At 39.9% G+C, this 21,183-nt stretch overlaps 1 protein-coding gene across 1 annotated transcript; it reads right to left on the bottom strand.

The window, feature by feature from the left end:
• Window positions 1–28: 28 nt before the first annotated feature.
• Window positions 29–20,480, bottom strand: LOC148324187 (ankyrin repeat domain-containing protein 13C-like). Its single transcript, XM_088314041.1, has 13 exons — window positions 19,809–20,480; window positions 16,503–16,544; window positions 9,012–9,116; window positions 5,911–5,996; window positions 5,065–5,110; window positions 4,919–4,985; window positions 4,441–4,585; window positions 4,015–4,146; window positions 3,714–3,875; window positions 3,046–3,125; window positions 2,641–2,739; window positions 2,375–2,475; window positions 29–1,908 (listed from the first exon to the last, which is right to left on the bottom strand). Exons 1-13 carry the CDS (start codon window positions 20,194–20,196, stop codon window positions 1,778–1,780), a joined length of 1,584 nt encoding a protein of 527 aa, XP_088170167.1. The 5' UTR covers window positions 20,197–20,480; the 3' UTR covers window positions 29–1,777.
• Between the last annotated feature and the right edge of the window lie 703 nt (window positions 20,481–21,183).

Raw genomic sequence — 21,183 nt, 5'->3', positions numbered from 1 at the left:
GTGGTAACCAAAAGAACAAACCAGAGAATTGAAGAGATTTGTTTTCTTTAAAAACACATCTATATACAAAAATAGCAACTTCCACCGTGTTACAATCCAATATATCGTTGGATCAAGTCATGTTGAGTTGAACACAAGAGGACAACATACCAAAAGGAAGAAACTGAGAACATGGACAGATTGTGCAGAAGAAAGGCTTTTGTTTGTGTAAAATGAAAACCAACACGGGAGACAAATACCTTGTTCCTTGCAACAGCTACTCATTATACAATCCTAGTTTTGGAGCGTATAAAGGTGACATAAGAAAGACAGACAGACTACATGGTACCATAAAAAACTGCAGCATTTATAGTGTTGCCTCAGAGTACAAATATTTCAAATGCCACCTTTTAAGCTTGTGAGTTGTGCATTTAAGTACTGAAAGCAAAAATGCCACAGTACACGTTACACATGCCAAAGAATTTAGTGAATTCTATGAAAACGGATTAATTCATTAACAAAACCTCAGTAAAGGTACAGGGTGCCCCCACGCCCCAGAAAAAAAAATATTTGAATAGAAATATGAATATCTGAATGACTACATCTCCGAAACAAAATTAAAAATGCTTCAGCAGAAAATATGTATCCAAACACCAACATATAAGATATAATGTAGATTGTAGAATCAATTACACAAAGCTTTAAAAATGTTCAATATCTGTACCGCATGTGACAAGTTTAACTTTTACCTCTTAATTTTTTTTTTCCAAATTTATATTCAAGTTTGTGAACTTTTATTTACTTTCCTCAGAAATACACACAACACTCATGTTTGACTGAGCATATGCTAACACACAAAATGCCTTTTCATTAATAGTGTATAGCATTCGTCACCCTGATAAAAAACATTTAAAAAGCAAACGTAAAACTAACCCTTAACTTAAACTCGAGTTTAATATTAATCTTGGTTCGTTTTTAGACACCTCATTAAAACCTGACAACATTTAAGTGAGAATAGACTACATTATTAAACTATGAAGTGCTGTCATATTTTTGGGGGGAACACCCTGTTCAGTAACTTTTATTTTTAATTCGTGTGAGTGCATCTTGGGAACTGCCTAAATGTTAAACACATTAAAAAAAGGACCAATTCGTACAAAGCTAAGAGGTGTATTCACACATGTACAACTCTGTGTCATATGATTGCTGCGTGCACGCAGACCAGAACCACACACACTTCTCAATCAGTGTTAACGCACACATGCCCCCACACGCAACACCCGTTTCCACCAAGCAGTCCTGTTTGGCGTGCGTTTTCATGTCAAAAATTGAAAAGGTATTGAAAAAAGGGACCGACAACGTACCACTTTTTTTGGCACACCCTGCCACAATGGTATGGTACCGAAAGGGTGGAGCTACTAAATGCAGTGCAGTTTGTTGATTGGTTGAATAAGAAGAACACAAATTGTGCTTTTATTTCCTCTCCTCAAACAAAGCTTGCTTCCCATATACCAGGAAGAAGCTACCATTAAATACAGTACAGTTGTAAATCGTTAATGTGTCGCACTGCAATGATGGACAGAAATCCCTCCAGTCCCACTTGGTGGAAACAAAGCTCTAAGTGCTGTAGTCAGCATCACCCTAGTTGCTTCTTTTTTGTTCAGCTGGCTGTGGAGACGTTGGTTTGGTTGAGGTTAGGGAGCAGTTAGGGACCATAAGTTGTCAGGGAAGAGTTGATGTTTTTGTTGTGTGATGTCTCATAAACATCCATCCCACCACCAGCATGTTGAAGGCTGGGTTAAAGGTCAGGGAAGCGGCTGGGGTCTTCTTTGTACTCGCTGGGAATGGTAAAAATGGTTTCGTCAAAGCTGTCGTAGCGAAACTCCTGAAAAGTCACGGTGGCTGTGATGGTAGGAAAGACTGGGATGTCTGCAAGAAGAGAACATTTGGCAGGTTGGTACCTAAATTTGGGTGGAATAATCTTGCAATAAAACATCTAATGTCTAACGCCTCCTTTAATTGCATTTACGTTTGTCACTATTATACAGAGGTGGGTATTCTGCCAGTGCGTCACTGATGGACGCCCGTTTTGCTGATGAATGGCGGGAAACTTTTACTGACGTTTTGGGTCTCTTTTTTTTGCAGGTAATGGGGACTACTCGACTTTCACTAACTGAACGGCACATGCAATATGATACATTGCTTGTGCTGCAGATGCCACAGAAGAAGAAAAAGAACATCTAACCATTCTAAAAAACTGTAATTGAGCGACGATGCTGACGGGTTAAAAGTAACAATGACGGCGTGAAGGACTGATGGTGGCGAATTAAATTTACTGACACGCCCATCCCCGCTTATCTACATTTGTATTCTCTCAGGAAGGTGGTCTTCTTACCGAGTTTGACAGGAAAGCCAGGAGGGAGCTTCATCTGCACAAACTCCCTGAGTTTATTAAAGTGCTTAAAGGGGGCAATCACCTCCAAAACATTCAACAACCTGAAGGCAAAACAAAAAGATGTCAAATGTCACAACTGAGCCACTCACTCATACATCCAAAAAGACTTCATCCGTCATATTTACAGCATGCTCCGTTTCATTACAATCACATTTACGAATTGTTTTTGGCAGAACATGGGCGTCGCATCTCATGGGGGGACTTACGAGTCGATGCTCAGGGGGAAGTCTTGACTCATGGCTATGGTGGCCTTGAAGTTTTTCTTGCTCTCTTTGCAGAGCAGCTCTCTGCCCAGATGAGGAGCTCTGGCGGACAACAACACGCAAGTTAGTACGACGTCTTTGCCGTCAACATGACACCTTTTGTAAAGTCAAGTCATGCAGTCGAGCTGTTTTCATTCAAACAACTGCACAGGTTTTCAAATGGCCAAATGCTAATTTTGCCCCTCCCTAATTTTCCGTGCTTGCTGAAAAGTGAAAGGCTCAGGAAATTCATGTCAACATCCATCTTCATCACATGTATTGAAATTGCAGGTGAGCTGGAGCCTATCCCAGCTGACTTGAGGCCTAATAAGCCTTAAAGTGGTTCCGCGTGTCTGTAGGGACACTTACTTTCCATTGTCAGCAGTGATGTACTCTTCCCAGGATATGGTGTTGGGTGAAGGCGGGGTTAGAGATTGTCTCCTCACAGGCTGATGAGTGTGCACATGGAGAAAGACAAAGAAAAAAAAATGCTTACTCTCCTCTATTAATGTCATGTATTTCACCTCTTGTATGTGAACCTGAGTTTTGCTAATTTAGCTTTAAACTAAGTCACTTCATTTGATTATCTGCCGATACATCAGAAATGTATTAAAAAGAAAACGCCACCACATGAAACTTGAAAATACCTTTGCATTATGGTTGTTTTTCATTTGATCTAAATTTTAAGAACATAAATATTAAATCTTTTTCACCTGGTTCCAATCAGCTGAAAATGATCTGATCCTCCCTAGTTTCCGATCACGTCATTGAATCAGGACAACGCATGCACAAACACCAAAAGCGGAATTTCAATTTGAACAGACGACTGCTGATCGAGTTCATCTCTGACTAGTTAAATGGTCTTTCACCACTAGATGGTAGCGTAGAGCAAAAGGGAAAGTACAGGAGAAAAGGCTGTTTTGTTTTCAGACTCATGCCCTGCCTACACAGATGCTCAAGCTCAAAGGTTACTTCAAAGATAAACCGGTTGGGCCATAGTGATGAGGCAAACTGAATGTTTTTAAGACGTGACACACCTCAAAGTTTTGATCAATGAGGTTCCCTCCTTTGCTCAAACTCTCCATGATGGCTTTGTTCCTCAAGATGTCTTCCTCGCTGAGATGCTCTCGCCTCTTCCTGGATTCCAGCACCAGGCCATTCACCGAGTAGAAGTCTGCGAGAAAGTTTCCAACACGCTCCTAGAAATAGAAAAATCAACTAATCCATGGAAAGGAAGCAATGTTTCAGTTTGTTTTTCTCCGCACAATTCGAGAGAATCTCTTAGTGACAATTTGGGTCGCCGCATCTCCAACAATAATGTTGACGGCTGTTACCAACCGTCTTGTCCTCTCTGAAGAGCCAGCCGGTTTGTGCTCTGGAGAAGGTGATGGACTTGGTGGAGAGCGTGGCCGAGTACACGTCACTGCTCATCAAAATGTCCACTTCCTCCTCCGTCTCCATCTCAGACTCCTGTGGATGTCAATCACAAATGTCAACACAGCCATTCACACTTACATTCACACCTACAGACAATTTTGAATCATCAATTAACCTAACATGCATCTTTTGGGAATGGGAAACTAGAGTTCCTGAAGAAAACGCACGCAAGCACATTAACAACATGCAAGCAGCTTTAAAAACACAAGAACCCCCTAACAAGTTATTTACTGGCTCTTTAATGATAATATTTATGATCACTTTGCCTGAAATTGTAATAGCTGTAAGGAACACGGTTATTTCGTTTGATTTCAGTGCCTCACAAACCTCATGGTGTATCCGCTGGTAGACTTTCTGCTCGTTGTCCAGCACCACAAAGGACTCTGAAGGGATGGCGTTGCCGTTGAAGATGAAACTCAGGTCACCGCGTTGACATTTCATATCCGTGAAGTCGATCAAGGTGGTGTCCAGTCTATAGACGTGTACAGAAGCAGAGTGAATGAAGTGGGAACGCGTGCAGACAGTCAATCAAGTAAATTATATTCGGTAGTTCTAAATAGCTTACACCCAAAATTTAAAAAAAAATGTTTATGTTTCATTGTCACTTTAGAGTATCTTTACTACACCCCAACAACACTCATTCGAACATATACATATTTTATGTACATGTGGAAAGTGACACTGGCTCTGAATAGATTTTTCACATCAGCAACAGATTAACAGCTAGATGTTTTTGATTGTACACAGGGCAATAAAAAAGGCTTTTCTTCTATTAAGTTGATCTGCATTTGCTGATATGACTTGCCTGATGTTGAGTCCCTGTTTGTAGATCTTACATGCATCTGAGGGTAGAATTCTGGAGAGCAGAGGCACTGCAACATTGGAAGATGAAAGACAATTAGACGATTCCTAATTCCTAGCACCACTGAGATGGAGGGGAATTCAACTCACCCCAACTTTGGAAGTCCCAGTGAAGCTCCAGATAAAAGTCTCCAAGCTGCAAAATGGCAAAATGGTTTCAAAACTGAAGAATAATACCGAACAGTCAATTTGCCATAAGCCTTCCACTAGGGGTACCGTCACTGAAAACTTTCTCATGTGTGTAGAGATAGGGAGTGTTGTTTCTGCAGATGCAAATTGTGGGTGCACATATTTTCAAAAGAACACATATAAGACTGAAATACGAGTACCCTGAAGCAGCAAAATGATCTTATCCTGAACTCAAGGAACCCTAACTGATCCGCAAGATACTGACAAAGAACAAAGGCTAAACATGACGATTTTTGGTTCTCTTCATCATCAACTTTAAAGGATATTAAATAGAACCTAACACAGGTTGTGCTCAAGGTGAAACAACATTCAACAGAATCTGATGTTGGCATGTCAGCCTAAGGAAATTCAAGGTTGAGGTCATGCCTCAGTTAAGCACGTGGTATTGAGGTCTCACATTCGGCCATCTGCGGCGTGTCCCTCTAGGCGGGTGCACTATTTCACATCCGACCTGGAAACTGAAATCGCCGGAGGATTACACTCGTCATTTAGCCTTCATAACCTCATGCTACGAAGCTACAAGTGTAACAACACATCTCCTTGTTAAACAGATGGTTTGGAATGTGTGCATAATGAATGAATCACAATTGATGCTATCAGCGCCAAGAATCACTAATAGATAAATTTCTTAAACTGCATCAATTGATTATCAATTGCATAGCAGAAAAAACAGCTCCATGTCATATTAAGGTTCTGAAGGAGAAGAAACAAGGACGATGACAAGTGAAGAAGTAAAGTATTACATACCTCTTTCAATGCATTCAACAACTTTGGCCTCTTGTCCTCTACACTCTCCCTGGACTGTTGCTTCAGCTTCCTTAGCAGTGCCGTTACTGCACAACAAAGGGAAAACAAGAACAAATCAATTAATTAATACATAAGCCACATACGGTACATTATGAACCCTGCAGCAGAAATACGATCATTTGCCTCAGCCGCGGAATGCATGAAAAGTGTGACTCGTCCAGTTAAAAAGAGATAAATGTGTATAAACTAGGGCTGTCAAAATTAGAGCGTTAACTCAGGTGATTAATCCAACATTTTTTTAACTCAGTTAAATATTTTAACTCAGTTTGATTTACTTAAAAAATAATTTGCATACCTTGCAAATATTGTGCTATATTAGCTGTACATATTTAGCACGTCTCAGAACAAAACACTGTGTTCAAATTACCACTGGGCTTTGCAAACCAACACTGCTGGAGTGTGGCGCTTGTGGGCAGTTTTGAGAAATGTTTAGAAGAAAAATGCCTGTAAAGATGTCTCCATTTAGATCGTATTCAAGAATCAAAGAAATCTATTTGAACAGTCTTTGAATTAAATATACTTCATAATTGGTGATTTTGCATCAATTCCAAGATATTATTCAATTAAATATCTGTTACAAGCTTTGCAAAAAATTGTAGTTGAAAAATGGGATTAATCGCGATTAATCATGGAAATTATTTGTAATTAATTAGTTAAAACAAATTAATCACTTGACAGCACTAGTATAAACCAATCTTTGTGCGTTAAGAAAATGCATAATCAAAACGGTTATATACACCTTTGGGCTGAGTCACAAATAGATTCATTAATTAAGTACCCTAATAATCAATTAAAAACGTTTACACAAAAATGTTGACTGTTGCTCTGCGTTCCACCAGCCAACACAAAGTGAGTGCAGCTCTCACCGCAAGCAAGCTGGCAAGTTACTCTCATACACACAGAGAGCCTTTATGTCCCACGTGGTAAATGTGTGTGGACACGCCCAGTCCTTGATCGTCTCACTATCACTTAGTTGGACAAGATTAGACGCATCTGCTCATGCACCAACCAGTCGTCACATACCACTGGAGAACTAGACAGCAGACTGCATCCACATTCAACCAAACTTGCTCTCTTCACACCAATTCAGTTACTGTATAACGATTAGGACACTTTCGTTGCATTAATTAGGTACTATTTTACCTATATGGACGAATGAAAAGGAAAATTGTACCATTGGGTGAGCTTTCCATCACTAGATTAAGCCTCCTTGGCAGGCCTCCGAGAATTTATGAACAGTCAATATTTACACAGGTCTCATGTGAACTCACTTAACTTGGAGACTGGGTGCAACCACCAGATGAACGTGAATGATTTAAATGATTTAAATATTAAAATGGTCAAACAGGGCTATAATCTATAGCGACGTAAACCTACAGTTAGATCAACAATTGCTTTTCTGTCAATTCATAATGTCTCGTTTACAGGAATTGTCTGCTACAAAGCGACACACCATCCTTCTGGGGCTGAATTGGTCACCCCGTATTTTGTCATCTATCACTGAAGGAACTAAGAATCAATCCATTAAACAGCTTCGGTTTAAGGTTTAAAACTATTTCTGTTCTTCATTTTTATCAAGCTGCAACACCTTACCTGAATCCCCCTGGTTCAGCAGCCAGCCTGAGACCGAATCGATCAAGTGCCAACGACTACCACTAATTAGTGTGCCACCGACAAGCAGAAGCATCTCCTCTAATGAGTGCACATCAACACATCTGTGACTCCCTTTAAAAAGCCCAAGCTGACAGCAAAGCAGCGTGACGAGAAGGCAACTCGGGACACAAACTGACAAACCTCCAGAATTAAAAATTAAAACATAAAATGGAGTTATTTGATGAGACTTTCCTTCATTTTCAGTAGGTATCCAAACAAGAAAAAGTCAACTGACACATGAGTGAGATTGGTGGAAATGGAGGTCACACACATTAGTTAAAAATAACTTCAGACAATAAGAGCTTTCATTAAATGTCTTATGCTAAGAATAACTTGAGATTAGAGTTTGGATGCAGCCTGCTATTAGCAGTTCAGTGTAACGTGGTGTTTACAAAGGGTGGCAAGCCCAGAAAAACAAGATATATCTTCCTTTCTACAGAGGGAACAGTCATTTTCCCTTTGTACCGTTGGCATTTGATGTCATGGAGGTAAAACTTTTTTTTTTCTAGATTAATGTGTCAGGAAGCTGTCTGGAAAGACACATCATCATTAAGGAACTAAAGAACGGAAAAAGGTGTAAAACAAGAGCACTTAGAAGAGAACAATACATGATAGAAGCAAAAACATCTGTGCTTCACTTCAGGGCTGTCAAGAACAATTTTTTTTATAATTGATTATCCTATGAATTATTCCATCAAATACTCTGGTAATTGCACAATCCCCATCAAAATGTATTACAAATTCTTTTTTATTATTGTATTACTGATTAGGGCTTTTATTTATGAATATTTACTATTCATTTTATTTGTTACTTTATTAGGAAATATCACACGAGAGGGAATAATGTTGTTCTTCTTGGGGACTGATTATTAATGCTGAGGGCTACTAGTTTGAAAAACACCTCATCAAATTGCTCAATTACATTATTATTATTATTCTTTCATAACAATTTTCCACAAATTGATTGTGATTTTTAACTTTATTTGATAAACACAACACCAATGTAATTTATGTTTCAAAATGGAGCTTGTTTTGTAAATAAGTTATGCTTACGAATAATAAAGACACCATTCAAGAACCTGAATGAGGGGTGGGTGAGTGTCAGAGGGTGGAATGAGGGACTTGGGAGCAATCACCCAATGAGGAGAGAGAAAAACAACCAACGATTTTCTTTTCATCCACACACCAAAGGCTGGAGGGCTTTGAGGAATGTCATGCTCAGGCCTCATTGGCAAGCAGCAGCAAAATGTGTAGGAGTACTTTTTTGGATTTGCAGCTTTTGAGCTCAACTTTTTTTTCATTGCAGAAAACGGAATTTGAATGTGAAAAACTTGTCTTGCAAAAATGTCCTTATCTCACAGCACAGTGTCAGACAGTCTGATACTTACTCATCTGTCTGTCTCCGTAGCTAATAGCCTCTGCAAGGGGACTCCATCCCTGTGCATTCTTCACCTTCACTGGTGCATTGTGGGCCAGCAACAGATGAGCACACTCTGGAGGAGGAAATAAACCAGTACATCAAAACAGTCAACACACAACACACCATAACACTAACACATAAGCACGCTGAATACAAAATTTAAATTATCTTTTGCAGCAGGGGTCTCCAAACTTTTTTAGGTTGAGGGGCACATTCAAGGGGTCGCTTAAAAAAATCTAAAATTTTAATGTATAAAACATGCTAAAGTCAAGCAAGCAACTATATACTCTTTATATTTTCTAGTTATTTTGAAAAACTTTTACATGACAGCTTTCATTTAAATGTGGATTGTTTAGGATTTTTTTAAGATTTGTGGCTGGCTAATGGACATGTATCCAACTAGACTAGATCCACCTTTCCACTGAACAATAGCCAAAACCCATCTCCAAATTCAGAACCAAAACAAGAGCAAATTATAGTAAGATGACCATTTTTAACAGTTCCTTGAGAATAATTAATGTGATCCGTTCATGAATTTCATTTTCGTTTACAGCAATACCCGCTCTGCAAGGGGGATTAGGGACCGAGCTAGATTGCAAATAGCGAGAAACCACAAGTAACTGATGCTCCATCACTAAAGTACATTTTACATTAAACAGATCTTATGTAACTCTTGATCTGGTGAAATTATTTTCGGTAAGCAGCCAGTGAATAAAAAAAAACCACACCCACCCAAATACCAATCCTGTTGTTCCGGTTCAGCTAACTGTTTGGTCGTGATGACGTCACTCATAAAAAGGTAGGCGGCGGCTAGACAGCTCATTGGCGGCACACCAAACAACAAAGGGCAGTCATCTGCTAAATGCTTAATAGTGTTCACTTGATGGGGCAAAATTTGCAGGCTCTTAAAAGCTATTCCACCACCTTTTGAAAGCGCTGCGCACTATGGCAGATACAGTATATTGAGGCAGATAAAGTACAACCACTCCATACAAGCGGTTGCACTTAAAATGCTTCTGCATCAGAATTATTACAACTACTGTTGTAACAAGCCACTGTCCAAAACCAGCTCTGTCAATCCTAACGATTAGACCTCTAAAAACAGGGAATTACAATGATAAGTACCACATCAACTGCGTATGTTTTATAGATCAGTATAACGGTTATATCCTTCATGGAAGAGAGGGATCTCCCTGTATTTAAATCCAACACAAAACTAGTAAGCGTGTATGTGGATAAAATGTTGGGTGGCAAGTTGGCAAAGTGATAATTATGTTGCATAAAAACAGGTATTATTCTTGGTACAGACCGGGTTTCACATGCTTTTGTTCGCTAGGCAACTACACGTGTATTGCTTCAAGTGGAGAAAATCGAAAAATACGATGACCGATGCTTGTTGTTGGAATAATTCTAAGCTGCTAATCATACATTTGCTAAATGCTATTCATTCTATATTAAGCAGATCATATGCCATTAAGACAATATAATATGTTTACTTTGCAAAATTCACTTCTGCTTTATTATTTATTTATTATGGTTATTACATTGGCTGGGGCATCATCCAAGCCCGTTATTTTTTTTCTCCAGTCCTGACAGCCATTGGAAGCTAGCTGTGTCAATTACCTCCGGTCCCACAGACCTCAATATTATCGGCCAATATTGTAACATTGGAAATGCGCCGCCAGAAATGCTTAGCTCATGTTCTGGCTGCAGCATTGAGCTCGTAAAACCACATTCCCCCTGATTCTTAGAAAAGAAAGCAAGAAGTAGTTTGAATTCTGGTATGATGAAAACATGTAAGCCTGGTAGCCATTCACAAACGGGAATGTGAGAGGAATTTGAATTTAAGATGACGATGAGGCACAATCCATTACATTCAATTTTTGAGAAAATGAAAGGATTTCAAGTGCATTTTCTGGTCCGAAAAATACAGTAATTACAAGTGCTTGACATGCTGCGAGTTACACTAGATCACTTCTTATTATTGCATAAAAACTGTTTAAAAGACAAGAGAATAAAAACACTTTGGAAAATGACTCTCCAAGGGAAAGCTTTAAAAATGACCTCATTAACACCATATAAACACTGAAAAAACTTGGGACTTGGCCATTCTCCTGCAACTCAATCCTAAATCTATTTTGACATCCAGCTGCAGGTTCAATGAGTCTTACTCTGCCCATCGATCCACAATGGTGCTCTCGAGTTAATGGAATTAGGAAGCACTGCGGTGTTGCCATCAGATCAGACTGCAGCTGCTATGAGCGCTTTATATCAGGAGTAAAACATCGAACATCTGTGCCCCATGCTGAGGCAAACATCTGTATAGCGCTCAGGGATGAAACAGCTGATAACGGGTTACTGCTCAGCAAATACACGTGCAGTCTGACGTAATTCACATATTCCCTGAATCTTTTCACCTACATATGCTGTCCAATGATTGTGTAATGACAACATTTAGCAGACACATATTACGTAATCTGAGAGCCATTTCTCGTTGCACTAAACTGCAGAACTGCTAGTTTTCATTGATGCAGCGTTGAAGCGTAGAATGTACTTAGAATTAGTTTTAACTAATATATGTGCACGTTTCAGCATCATCTTTTGCTGAGAATTTAATAATGCAGGTGACATCGCTCTACTCTAGTGTGGTGGAATTATCTTACTAGTTTCGTCACCAGCAAAACAGTGATCTCACATTTTGCAAGTCTCACAAGTCCCATAAGTGATTTTCTGCAGGGTCAACAAAATCTTTGCAGTTTTCTGAACTTGATTAAAAAAATAAAATGAAACGTCAAATGCAAATACAGTATTTTGAGCTTGCTGTGGTATTTTGAAATATTTTACCTTGGAGGAACTTGACATGGAAACAGCAATGTACTCAAAATACAACTAATTACTCAACAAATTTGCATCTAGCTCATTTTGTTTATTTGAAAAATGTCTAAGCATGGAAATAAGTACCATATATGAAACAAATGTTTATATTTTTGCGATTGGTATGGAATTGTTTATTCTTTAATTATTTTTATTTGGATGATGCTTCCTGGTTTAATATTTGTTCAAACAGTGGGCCCGCTGCACCCCCGCCGTTTGACACTTGTGGAGTCACCTACTCGCTTCATTAAAAAAACAAAAACGAAATGATCATGGGATAAAATTAGGTTGGCACAGTTGTCGACTGGTTAACACATCCACCTCACAATATGAGATTGTGGGTTCGAATTTGGGCTCCGGCCTTCCTGTGTGGAGTTGGCATGTCCTCTCCGTGCTCGCGTGGGTTTTCTCTGAGAACTCCGGTTTCCTCGCAATCTCCAAAGACATGCATGGTAAATTGATTGAAAACGCCAATTCACTCCTTTAGGTGTGAATGCGAGTTTAGTTGTTTTTTTTATCTATTTGTGCCGTGTGACTGGCTAACTAGTTCAGGGTGTACCCCGATTCTTGACTCAAAGATAGTTGAAATTGGTTCTAGCAAACCTGCGACCCTATTGAAGATAAGTGGTCCAGAAAATGGATAGATGGATGGATGGATGGGATAACCTTAAAAACTGATAAAAGAATCTCTGCTTAATGTTATCCAATGTGAGCAAAAGGCGCACTTTGTCATATTTGATCCAATTACAGTATTTTGTAAAACCTCATGTATGTATCTCATCTTGGATTTTTTTTCTTCTTTTATTTTATAAGATCATGATAGTAGCCATTCAGCCAATGATTTCTAAGAGGACATGCTTAAACCTTAGTGGACGTCTGCACTTACTGAGTGCTCTTGTTCATTAATTTTTAATTAACATCCCAAGGGGTTTCGAGCGAGCCAGTTAATATAGACACATCGGCCTGCACGGACAAACAAAGTCTCAACATCACCAACAGGGCAGCCACACCCCGATTACTGTATGATGTCATGCTGTAGTCCTCTGTCTGATCTGAGGATCCCAGGAGGACATATTAGCAGCTCAGGCAAGAGACTGACAACCTCATTAGCACAATCAATTCCACAGTGTCCAATCCTACTGCAATTGGAATCAATTACACGCTGTGCTCCACTAGAAGAACAAATGTGAAGTCCAGCACGTGGCATAACCATGCTTGAATTGTTCCCTGGGAGGATGCATTTTTCAACAGTGCGCTCCACGACCTACTTGCACAATCAAAGGGGCAGTGAATTAATATTTTAGACTCAGGCTTTCAGTCCAGCTTCAGCAAGTCAACTGAAGACAAAAATGATTTTGAGTAGACACTGTATGCTTGATAGATCATAACATATTAATCATGAACATTGAATGAAATGTTATTCTAGAGTGGGATGGGACATAAATATACAGAGTAACATTGAGTATCCCCGTTTATGAATAATTTGAGTAAAGCACACAATTTTCAAAGAAAAATGACATCTATTTATGTACTATTTTCGATATCCAAACGGTCTTTGCATGGTGAAAAATCTGTTGTATGCCTCCACGGTGTGAAGGCGGAAAGCTATTGAACATTTAGGCCGATGATCCGCGGCCGAAATCATCAAATAATAAATGATTGGCATAGTACCCAAATAGAAAGCCGAAAATCATTTTATTTTCATTAGAAACCACTAACCACAGTTATGTTATTGAATTGTAGCATATTTTTAATTAAGCAACGAAAAGTTAATGTCATTGTAATCATCTCAAAATGGCCAACCACGCATATTGTTGTGAGGCGGCACTGTGAATCACACTAAGCAAGGTAAGCACTGTCGCAGCCTTTCTTATTGTTGTTGTTATAATCGTTTTTTTTAGAGTGACAAATGAAGTGCTAAAAAAAAAAATATATATATATATATATATATATATATATAAATACATATACCGTATTTTTACGGCCATACGACGCGCTGCCTCAAAGGGCGCAACACCAGTTGAGGGTGCTATTTCCGTCTTTAATGCATATACTAGGCGCGCCGCATTACAAGGCGCTAGCTCGGCTGCTCGCGCTAGCACGTTCGCGCTAGCTCGGCTGCTCGCGCTAGCACGTTCGCGCTAGCTCAGCTGCTCGCGCTAGCTCGGCTGCTCGCGCTAGCTCGGCTGATGCCAGTTCACCAGGACTCAATCCCATAAAGAATCGCTGCCAGAGGCATCAACCCATTTCATTGACAGATGTCATGAAACTAATAGGAATCACTGTCAATAATAATGACTCTAACCAATAAAAGGTGTCTTGGCATTAGCCTACTAGACAAGGTCAGGGGAGGGACTTCACTGGTCACCACACTCCTTAGAGTCACGGTTTCAAATCAAAACCAAAAAAAACTCAGCATACAAGCAAACAATGAAACAAAGAAATAAGATTAACACAAAACATGTATCTCTCATGCCATCAATATACCCAAAAGAAATAAAAATAACACAAAAAGATTATAGCAATGGCTTCTTGGGAGCCACTCAGCCTTAGCCAATTACAGAAATGGCTTCTTGGGAGCCACTCAGACTCAGCCAATCATATGGCTGTTTAGAGAGATGTGCATGGCTGTTTAGAGAGATGTGCTGTTGTGCTTTGGGCTTTTTGTCTGTTGTCTAAACCTGGGACGTTTCTTGCTTGCAATAACATAAATGATAAGACAGACTACAACATTGTGGACAGCTGCCCTTTTGTCCTGCTTTCTCCTACACCATCACCCAAACACCATAGTCACATAATGTATAAGTCACGGTCAATTAGAAGCATAGATGACTCAGACTTTGTCCAGCAGGGTGTGCTAACATGCACTCCGAACAGCCCAATGAGTAAAAGGGTTGATGGTCGCGAGTGGTCCATGGTCCATTGCAGCCTGGTCATCCTGGAAGGGGGATTCCCCCATCTGTGGTCCCTTCTCAAGGTTTCTCACTTTTCCCCTAATGAGGTTTTGTGAGTTTTTCCTTGCCCTCCTGGGGGTTAAGATCGGGGATGTCGATTGTGGCTATGTAAAGCCCTTTGAGACTGTCTGTGATTAAGGGCTATACAAATAAAATTGACTTGACTTGACTTGAGTGATGCTTAGTCCATATAATGGGCGCGCCGCTTTACAAGGCGCTTTGTTTATTTTGGGCAAGATTAGGGACTTTAAAGAGCGCCCTATGGCCCGGAAAATACGGTATATATATTAGGGCTGGGCGATAAACCGAAAATTTACCGTTACCGAAATGTATTACAGTGACCGACATAATTTTGCCCTTGTCGGTAAATTCGGTGTCTAAAAAAAACTGAAAAGATAAGTCTTTTCTGTCTGCGGCGATGTTCATGCCGCTTTAAGACGGCTACAGCGCATCTAGTCACGTGACTCATGCGCTGTAGAAGAATGTAAACAGAAGACGCGTTCGTTGCTGGCGATTCAAATCCTGAAGCGGCTGACACGGCTGCAGACGAAGTAACGTTAGTTGAAATTGTTCCTGTCGCGCTTGTCCCGAAAAGAAATTCGACATCTGTCGTTTGGAAATGTTTTGGGTTCCATAAAGACGATGTTTGAGCAAAAGAACATGAACTACTAAGTGCGTCGTAAGCACCTGAAACAGCGCGTCCAACCTTTTCTTTTAAACCACCCACAACACAACCATGCTGTTGACTTGGAGCTTGTGCTAAATGTTCAAAGTGAGAAGCAAGGTTCGACAAGTGACAACAGCCCATAACGGAGGCGACACCATACGAGAGAACGTCTCAGTGGTGGACGCCATAGCCGAGCACATAGCTCTAAAGATATAGCTCCTCTAGTTACAGTGGAGCGCACAGGATTTAAACGCCTCATGAACGTAGCCGACAAGAGGTACGAAAATATTTGTCGCAAACAGGACTTCCCGATATGGACAACATCAGGACGCGAACAAAGACATGTCGAGCATTTTGCATCCACATCCGACTTGTGGTCGAGTCGCAACATGCATCCCTGTTTGAGCCTGAATGTGCATAGACAACAAGTGGCGACCGTGCACCCGAGTACTCGAGACTGCACATTTTCCTAATGAAGCACACTTGTTTATTTGGCATTGGCTTTCCATTGACATTTTTTTCATTTTATTTAGCATTTTGTTTACAGGCGACTAGCTCCTTTGCACATGGCATTATTTATATTGTTTACAAGATACCTTTTCACAAATCTAGGCCTTTGCAAATGGCATTACCGCATCTCAGCACAATCTTATTTGCAGAAAAAGATTTTGTGAGAGGTACCCTTTTTCTCCTGTTCTTTGTGACATTGTTCAAGTCATGCAAAGCAAGCTATTTTGAACGTTTATTCAAATGATTTTGTACTTTCATTTTTTATTTTTTATTTTTAACAACAAACTGTTAAAAAAAAAGTACGGTTTTGGGTCTGGAACAGATGAATTCCTCTCTACAACTAATTTGAAGATTTCTTTCATTTGTTGAGAGATTTCATATAATTCAGAGCATTGTTAAATGGATGAGCATGTGACGAAACAATGAGAACTGAATGGAAATGTAAGCGGCTCACCTTTGTGCCCCAACATGATAGCCAGATGCAGTGGTGTGTTTCCTGGAGAAGGCAGAAGAGAAAATTTAATGCATTGACTAAAGACATACTATAACAATAAGAAGTGAACAATTAAGTTGTAATAATGTCTTGTCCATTCCTATACTTAGTCAAAGTGCAGCCTATGAAAGTACTTTACAGTGCATTTGACATAAGGGAAATGGATTGTTAAATGAGATTAGTAACTAAACACTGAAGAGCAAAGGGTTCATCCTAGAAATGCATTCTTGGGAAAATTGGCGCATCCCTCAAGGGAAAACTAAGCAGCACTCACGAGCTGTTCTTATAGGATTAGCAGGCAAACACATTCCAGAGCATGTAGCTTCTCTTTTGCAGAAACGGGGGTGACAATACAAGCAGAAGAACGCCAATGAGAACCAATATGCAGACAAATGTCCAAAAGTGCTTGAGTAAACACAGTAGCCACTTAATGTGTTTAGACACTGTATGAACAAACGTTTCAGGAAACAATTATTACTCATTCATTTCATGAAGTTCTGGGTGAGGCAGCAGGTTGAGAATGGTACTTCACTATTCCAGCATCACGGCACACACTGCACAACCCAAGGTCCATATAAGCCTGTTCGGTTTGCTTCAGTACACATTTTCTATATATCCATGATAAAGAGAGATGTGCCCATTCAATGTGTATGTTTGTGGAGAGGGGATCTTAAAATGGTCAACTCATCCACATTAGGATGGAATTTTATGAATGGAATGGCAACAAATTGCTGTATATCGTGTCAGCATGCTGATAATTAAATAATAATGGATGGCACTTCACTGGTACTTTTTCTCAAACAAAAAACATCGACAACAACAAAACGCCCGCCATCTGTGCTTTTCACTGAGAAATGTACTTTCAGCACTGCATGGTTCATGTTTCGGCCATTAATCCATTATCTATAGCAGTTGTCTTCATTACGATCATGGGTAACTGGAGCCGGACGGAGAGGTGGGGTACACACTGCACTGTTTGCCATTCAGTCACTGTCATGTTTCTCCTCGTGGTTTCAGAATCAGAGTCATGTTTCTTGGCCATGTAGATGAAAACACGAGAGGACTTTGCTGCCGTTAATTGGAGCCTCTCTCGTATCGCAAAAAAAAAAAGCAACTCGAACAGCCATTTTTGAAATCTAGATACTTCTTGGCTACTGTTAAAAGTGAAGTGGTAACATGATACACACTTCTGAAATAACAAATGTGTTCAGATGATCGTTAATTCGTGATATGATCATGTTGTTGTTAAGAATTGTTTAGATTGATTTATGTGAATAAACTGATCATGTTAATGATTCTTCACAATTATTAGGAAAAAGCAATGTGCCCCATTTTATTTAGATAAATCTTTGCCATTGTTTACATACATGCAACGTTCCTAGACAATCACAATGACCCATCACTGCTGAGCTATTTTTACAACAATCCCACAGGCTAATTGAATGGAGTTGAGAGAGACAGAGAGACAGAGAGATAGAGAGACAGAGAGAGAGAGAGAGAGAGAGAAGTGACTTGTCTTCAATTAAACTTCTTCTGATTTTGAATTTGGTTGAATTGTGATTCTTTACACCAAATTCTTTATTTGAATTCCAACTAAGTCTTGCTGGGACAGAAAAGGGCTTTCCGCAAATAGTTCCCACAAAGCTGGAAGCATGAAAATATCCCAAATGTCTTGGTGAGACAAATAATATGGATTCAAGGGGAACTAAGGGGTCGAGTCCAACGCTGACTCATACAATGTGAATTTATCATCTACCACAACTCTTAGTGATTACACTGAGAAGAAGTTGAGTGTTTAGTAAATATTAAGGCCCCGTGTAATGTGACGGCCGCATGCTCCACTGCCGTGGAATCTGAGCCAGAGACTCAGACTCACACGGACGCTTGACAATTGAACAAAACATGTTGGAACTCCAACCCAATAGATTCCCACGGCCGACCCCTGCTTCTGCTGTAGTCTGAGCTGTGATATGAGGACAAACTGCATTCCAGTACAGACAAGAGCAACAAGGGTGTGTTTGGTCGGAAATCCTGTTTTTATCTGAGCAGACTTTGCCCTGTCAAATGGGTGCTGTCATGTGGAACTTCCACAACTCTGCAAGGCCATCATCACAAACTGAACACTTACTACCAAATGAGAATTGCATTCTTTTGAGGGGTGTGTTTAATACAATGTATTGCCATTATGGGGGTCATTAAAAAATATTCCATTCATCTATTTTCAGTACCGCTTGTCCTTAATCTTAGGTTTTATTCAACTTTTCTACAGTAAAACTGCCACCATTTATATAACCTACTATCTGTGCTAGCAATGCTTTAAAGGTATACTTGTGAAATTAATATTCATGGTTTGATTGGTGGAATTTAATTAGCTTAGCCAAAGAAATGCACCTGGACACTGAAAAACACGCCTCAATGATTTATTGCACTGTTACGGCAACATTTTTGATCAAATGCATACCTCCATATTGGCAACTAATCACAGAAGGTATGTTACAAATGTGTCATCTTGCCATTCTGCAAATCATTTTAACCAATATCAGTACCGGCAACCTATTCCTAATATTTCTCAACGATCACGGATGCGTGTTTCTAGAGACGGCAGACCAAATGATGACAGAGGTTGATACGAGAAGGCTACATTCACAATTACACTGCATGCAAGGAGTATTTGCAAAGGCATTATCAATACTAATTATGTGTGTATCACACACACGTGAAGTATTCACCCAGGTTATCTGGTCCCATATTTGATAAATATATTTGGGCACAGCAATTTAAAAAAAAATGTTTTTAAATTCATTAAATCTGCACGAAAACCGAGCCTATTTCCAAATTCACCCCAAAAAATAACTTCACTGTCATTAAAAAAAAACTTGAAAAAAAGCACAGTATCTCTTTAAGTTATAGCATCATCTGTATTGGAATTGCAATATTAACACCTGAAAACAATTATAACACAATTTTAATGAGAAAAATTGTGTTTTAAAACTTTTGAGGTCCATTGCTTCTCAAGAATATATTGTTTACGTTCTGTATGATTTTCTAGTAATTCTCTGATAACGCCCATGTTTATTCAACAAAGCGACTTTCTAAATTACTGAATTCTATTTCCCTGTGTTCCATTGTAAACAATGTGTTACTTTACAGTATTTCTCTTAGTTGTATTGAGCTAAAAAAAGCCAGTTTGTCTGGACTTGAACAGTTTAACAAGATGTGTTTTGGGACGTTCCCCTCACGTAGGTTGTGTCACTCACAGCTACTCACCATGGATGTCCTTCTGGGATATATTTTGAGTACGTATTAGCGACGAAAGGCGTCGCACATCTCCTTTGAACACACATTCGTGAACCGGAAAGTCTTGTCCACTTCGGATAATGGGGTTTTTGTTGTTGTCGTCAACGACATCGGCTGAAGATAGCGTGTTGTTGGCATTGAGGTGCTGGTTCTGCTTCTGCTGCTGCTGCTGCTGCTGCTGCGTGGACGCCGACTTGACCAACTTGTGGTTGCTGAAGATTCGACTCGCCCTGCTCTTGTTGTTTGTCTTAGAGGCGGTAAACGTCCCAGTGGCTGCCTCTTCGTCGGCTTCCAGCAAGTCATCGTCCTGACTGGGTCTGTGATCCTTCCGCAGCGATCGGATCTTCTCTCCGGTCATTTTTTTAACGAGCTGACGTGAAGGGAACAGAGGGTGACGAGGACCCTCCGGGCCAACTGATGCAATTCGCCAGCTGGAAGTCTTCAAGCAACCAATGTGAAGAAAAGAACATGAAAGAGACTTTAAAAGGGTAGCTACGCTATAAGAACAAAACGCCACAAACTCCTTCTTAGTGGTTAGCGTGTAAAAAAGAATGCTCGATATCCTCCCATCGCTACTGTCAGCATAACACGAGCGCCTCTCGTTGACTTCGCCTGGTGTCTTCCGCCTCAAGTTATCGCGAGAGTTCATAGCAAAGGTTACTATCGGTGACAGGCCCAACAACAAAAGAGCCAACTGCATTTAATGTTTAAAATAAAATAAAACACGGCTTGAGTAAATAATAAATACGTTTACGCGTGATTTATTCATTATGATTTCATTTAATTAATCATAATGATGACAATCAAAATTCTTAATGATTGTCAATTTTTGTTTTTTAGTGTATCCTTGTGCATTGTGGGCGAGCTGGAGCCTCCATTTGCAGGAACAACCATTCACACCAACTTTAGAACCTCCAGGCAATTGTGGTAAATTACCATCGCTCACCCTGCCTCCTTATTGTTGTCCCTTTAAAACAATTTAAAATTAGATTATCGTTGTACGTTTCATACATATGACCTGGGTACCATTATTTAACCGTATCGACAATAAAGTTTGTGAATTAAAAAGATTTAGAGTTAATATTGATTACGGGCGGACACAGTGAGCGACTGGTTAAAACGTCACATTTCATAGGTGCGTCAGTCCGATTCTGGCTCCGGCCTTTCTGTTCGGACTTTTCCGCGCCTACTGACCGAAGACAGCTGGAATAGGCTGCGGCTCGCCCCCGCGGATAAATTGCATAGATAATGGATGGATGATTAATTGCATTGGAAACGTCGGCATATGAAAATCCACGTTTGTGTTATCTATCATGCCTGTCCGATGAGATGCTCACAGCCACTA

The sequence above is a fragment of the Idiotropiscis lumnitzeri genome, chromosome 13 (assembly GCF_059441095.1).
Source record: "Idiotropiscis lumnitzeri isolate Australia: NSW breed Sydney's pygmy pipehorse chromosome 13, RoL_Ilum_1.0, whole genome shotgun sequence".
NCBI classification, from domain to species: domain Eukaryota; kingdom Metazoa; phylum Chordata; class Actinopteri; order Syngnathiformes; family Syngnathidae; genus Idiotropiscis; species Idiotropiscis lumnitzeri.
This window is presented reverse-complemented; position numbering and strand designations above follow the sequence as displayed.

Coding starts and splice junctions, on each gene's coding strand:
- LOC148324187 (XM_088314041.1), bottom strand. CDS start 20,196: ATGACCGGAGAGAAGATCCGATCGCTGCGGAAGGATCACAGACCCAGT. Junction 4,986..5,064: donor CTGGGACTTCCAAAGTTGGG/GTGAGTTGAATT, acceptor CCAATGTTGCAG/TGCCTCTGCTCTCCAGAATT. Junction 1,909..2,374: donor TGGCTTTCCTGTCAAACTCG/GTAAGAAGACCA, acceptor CTCTTCTTGCAG/ACATCCCAGTCTTTCCTACC.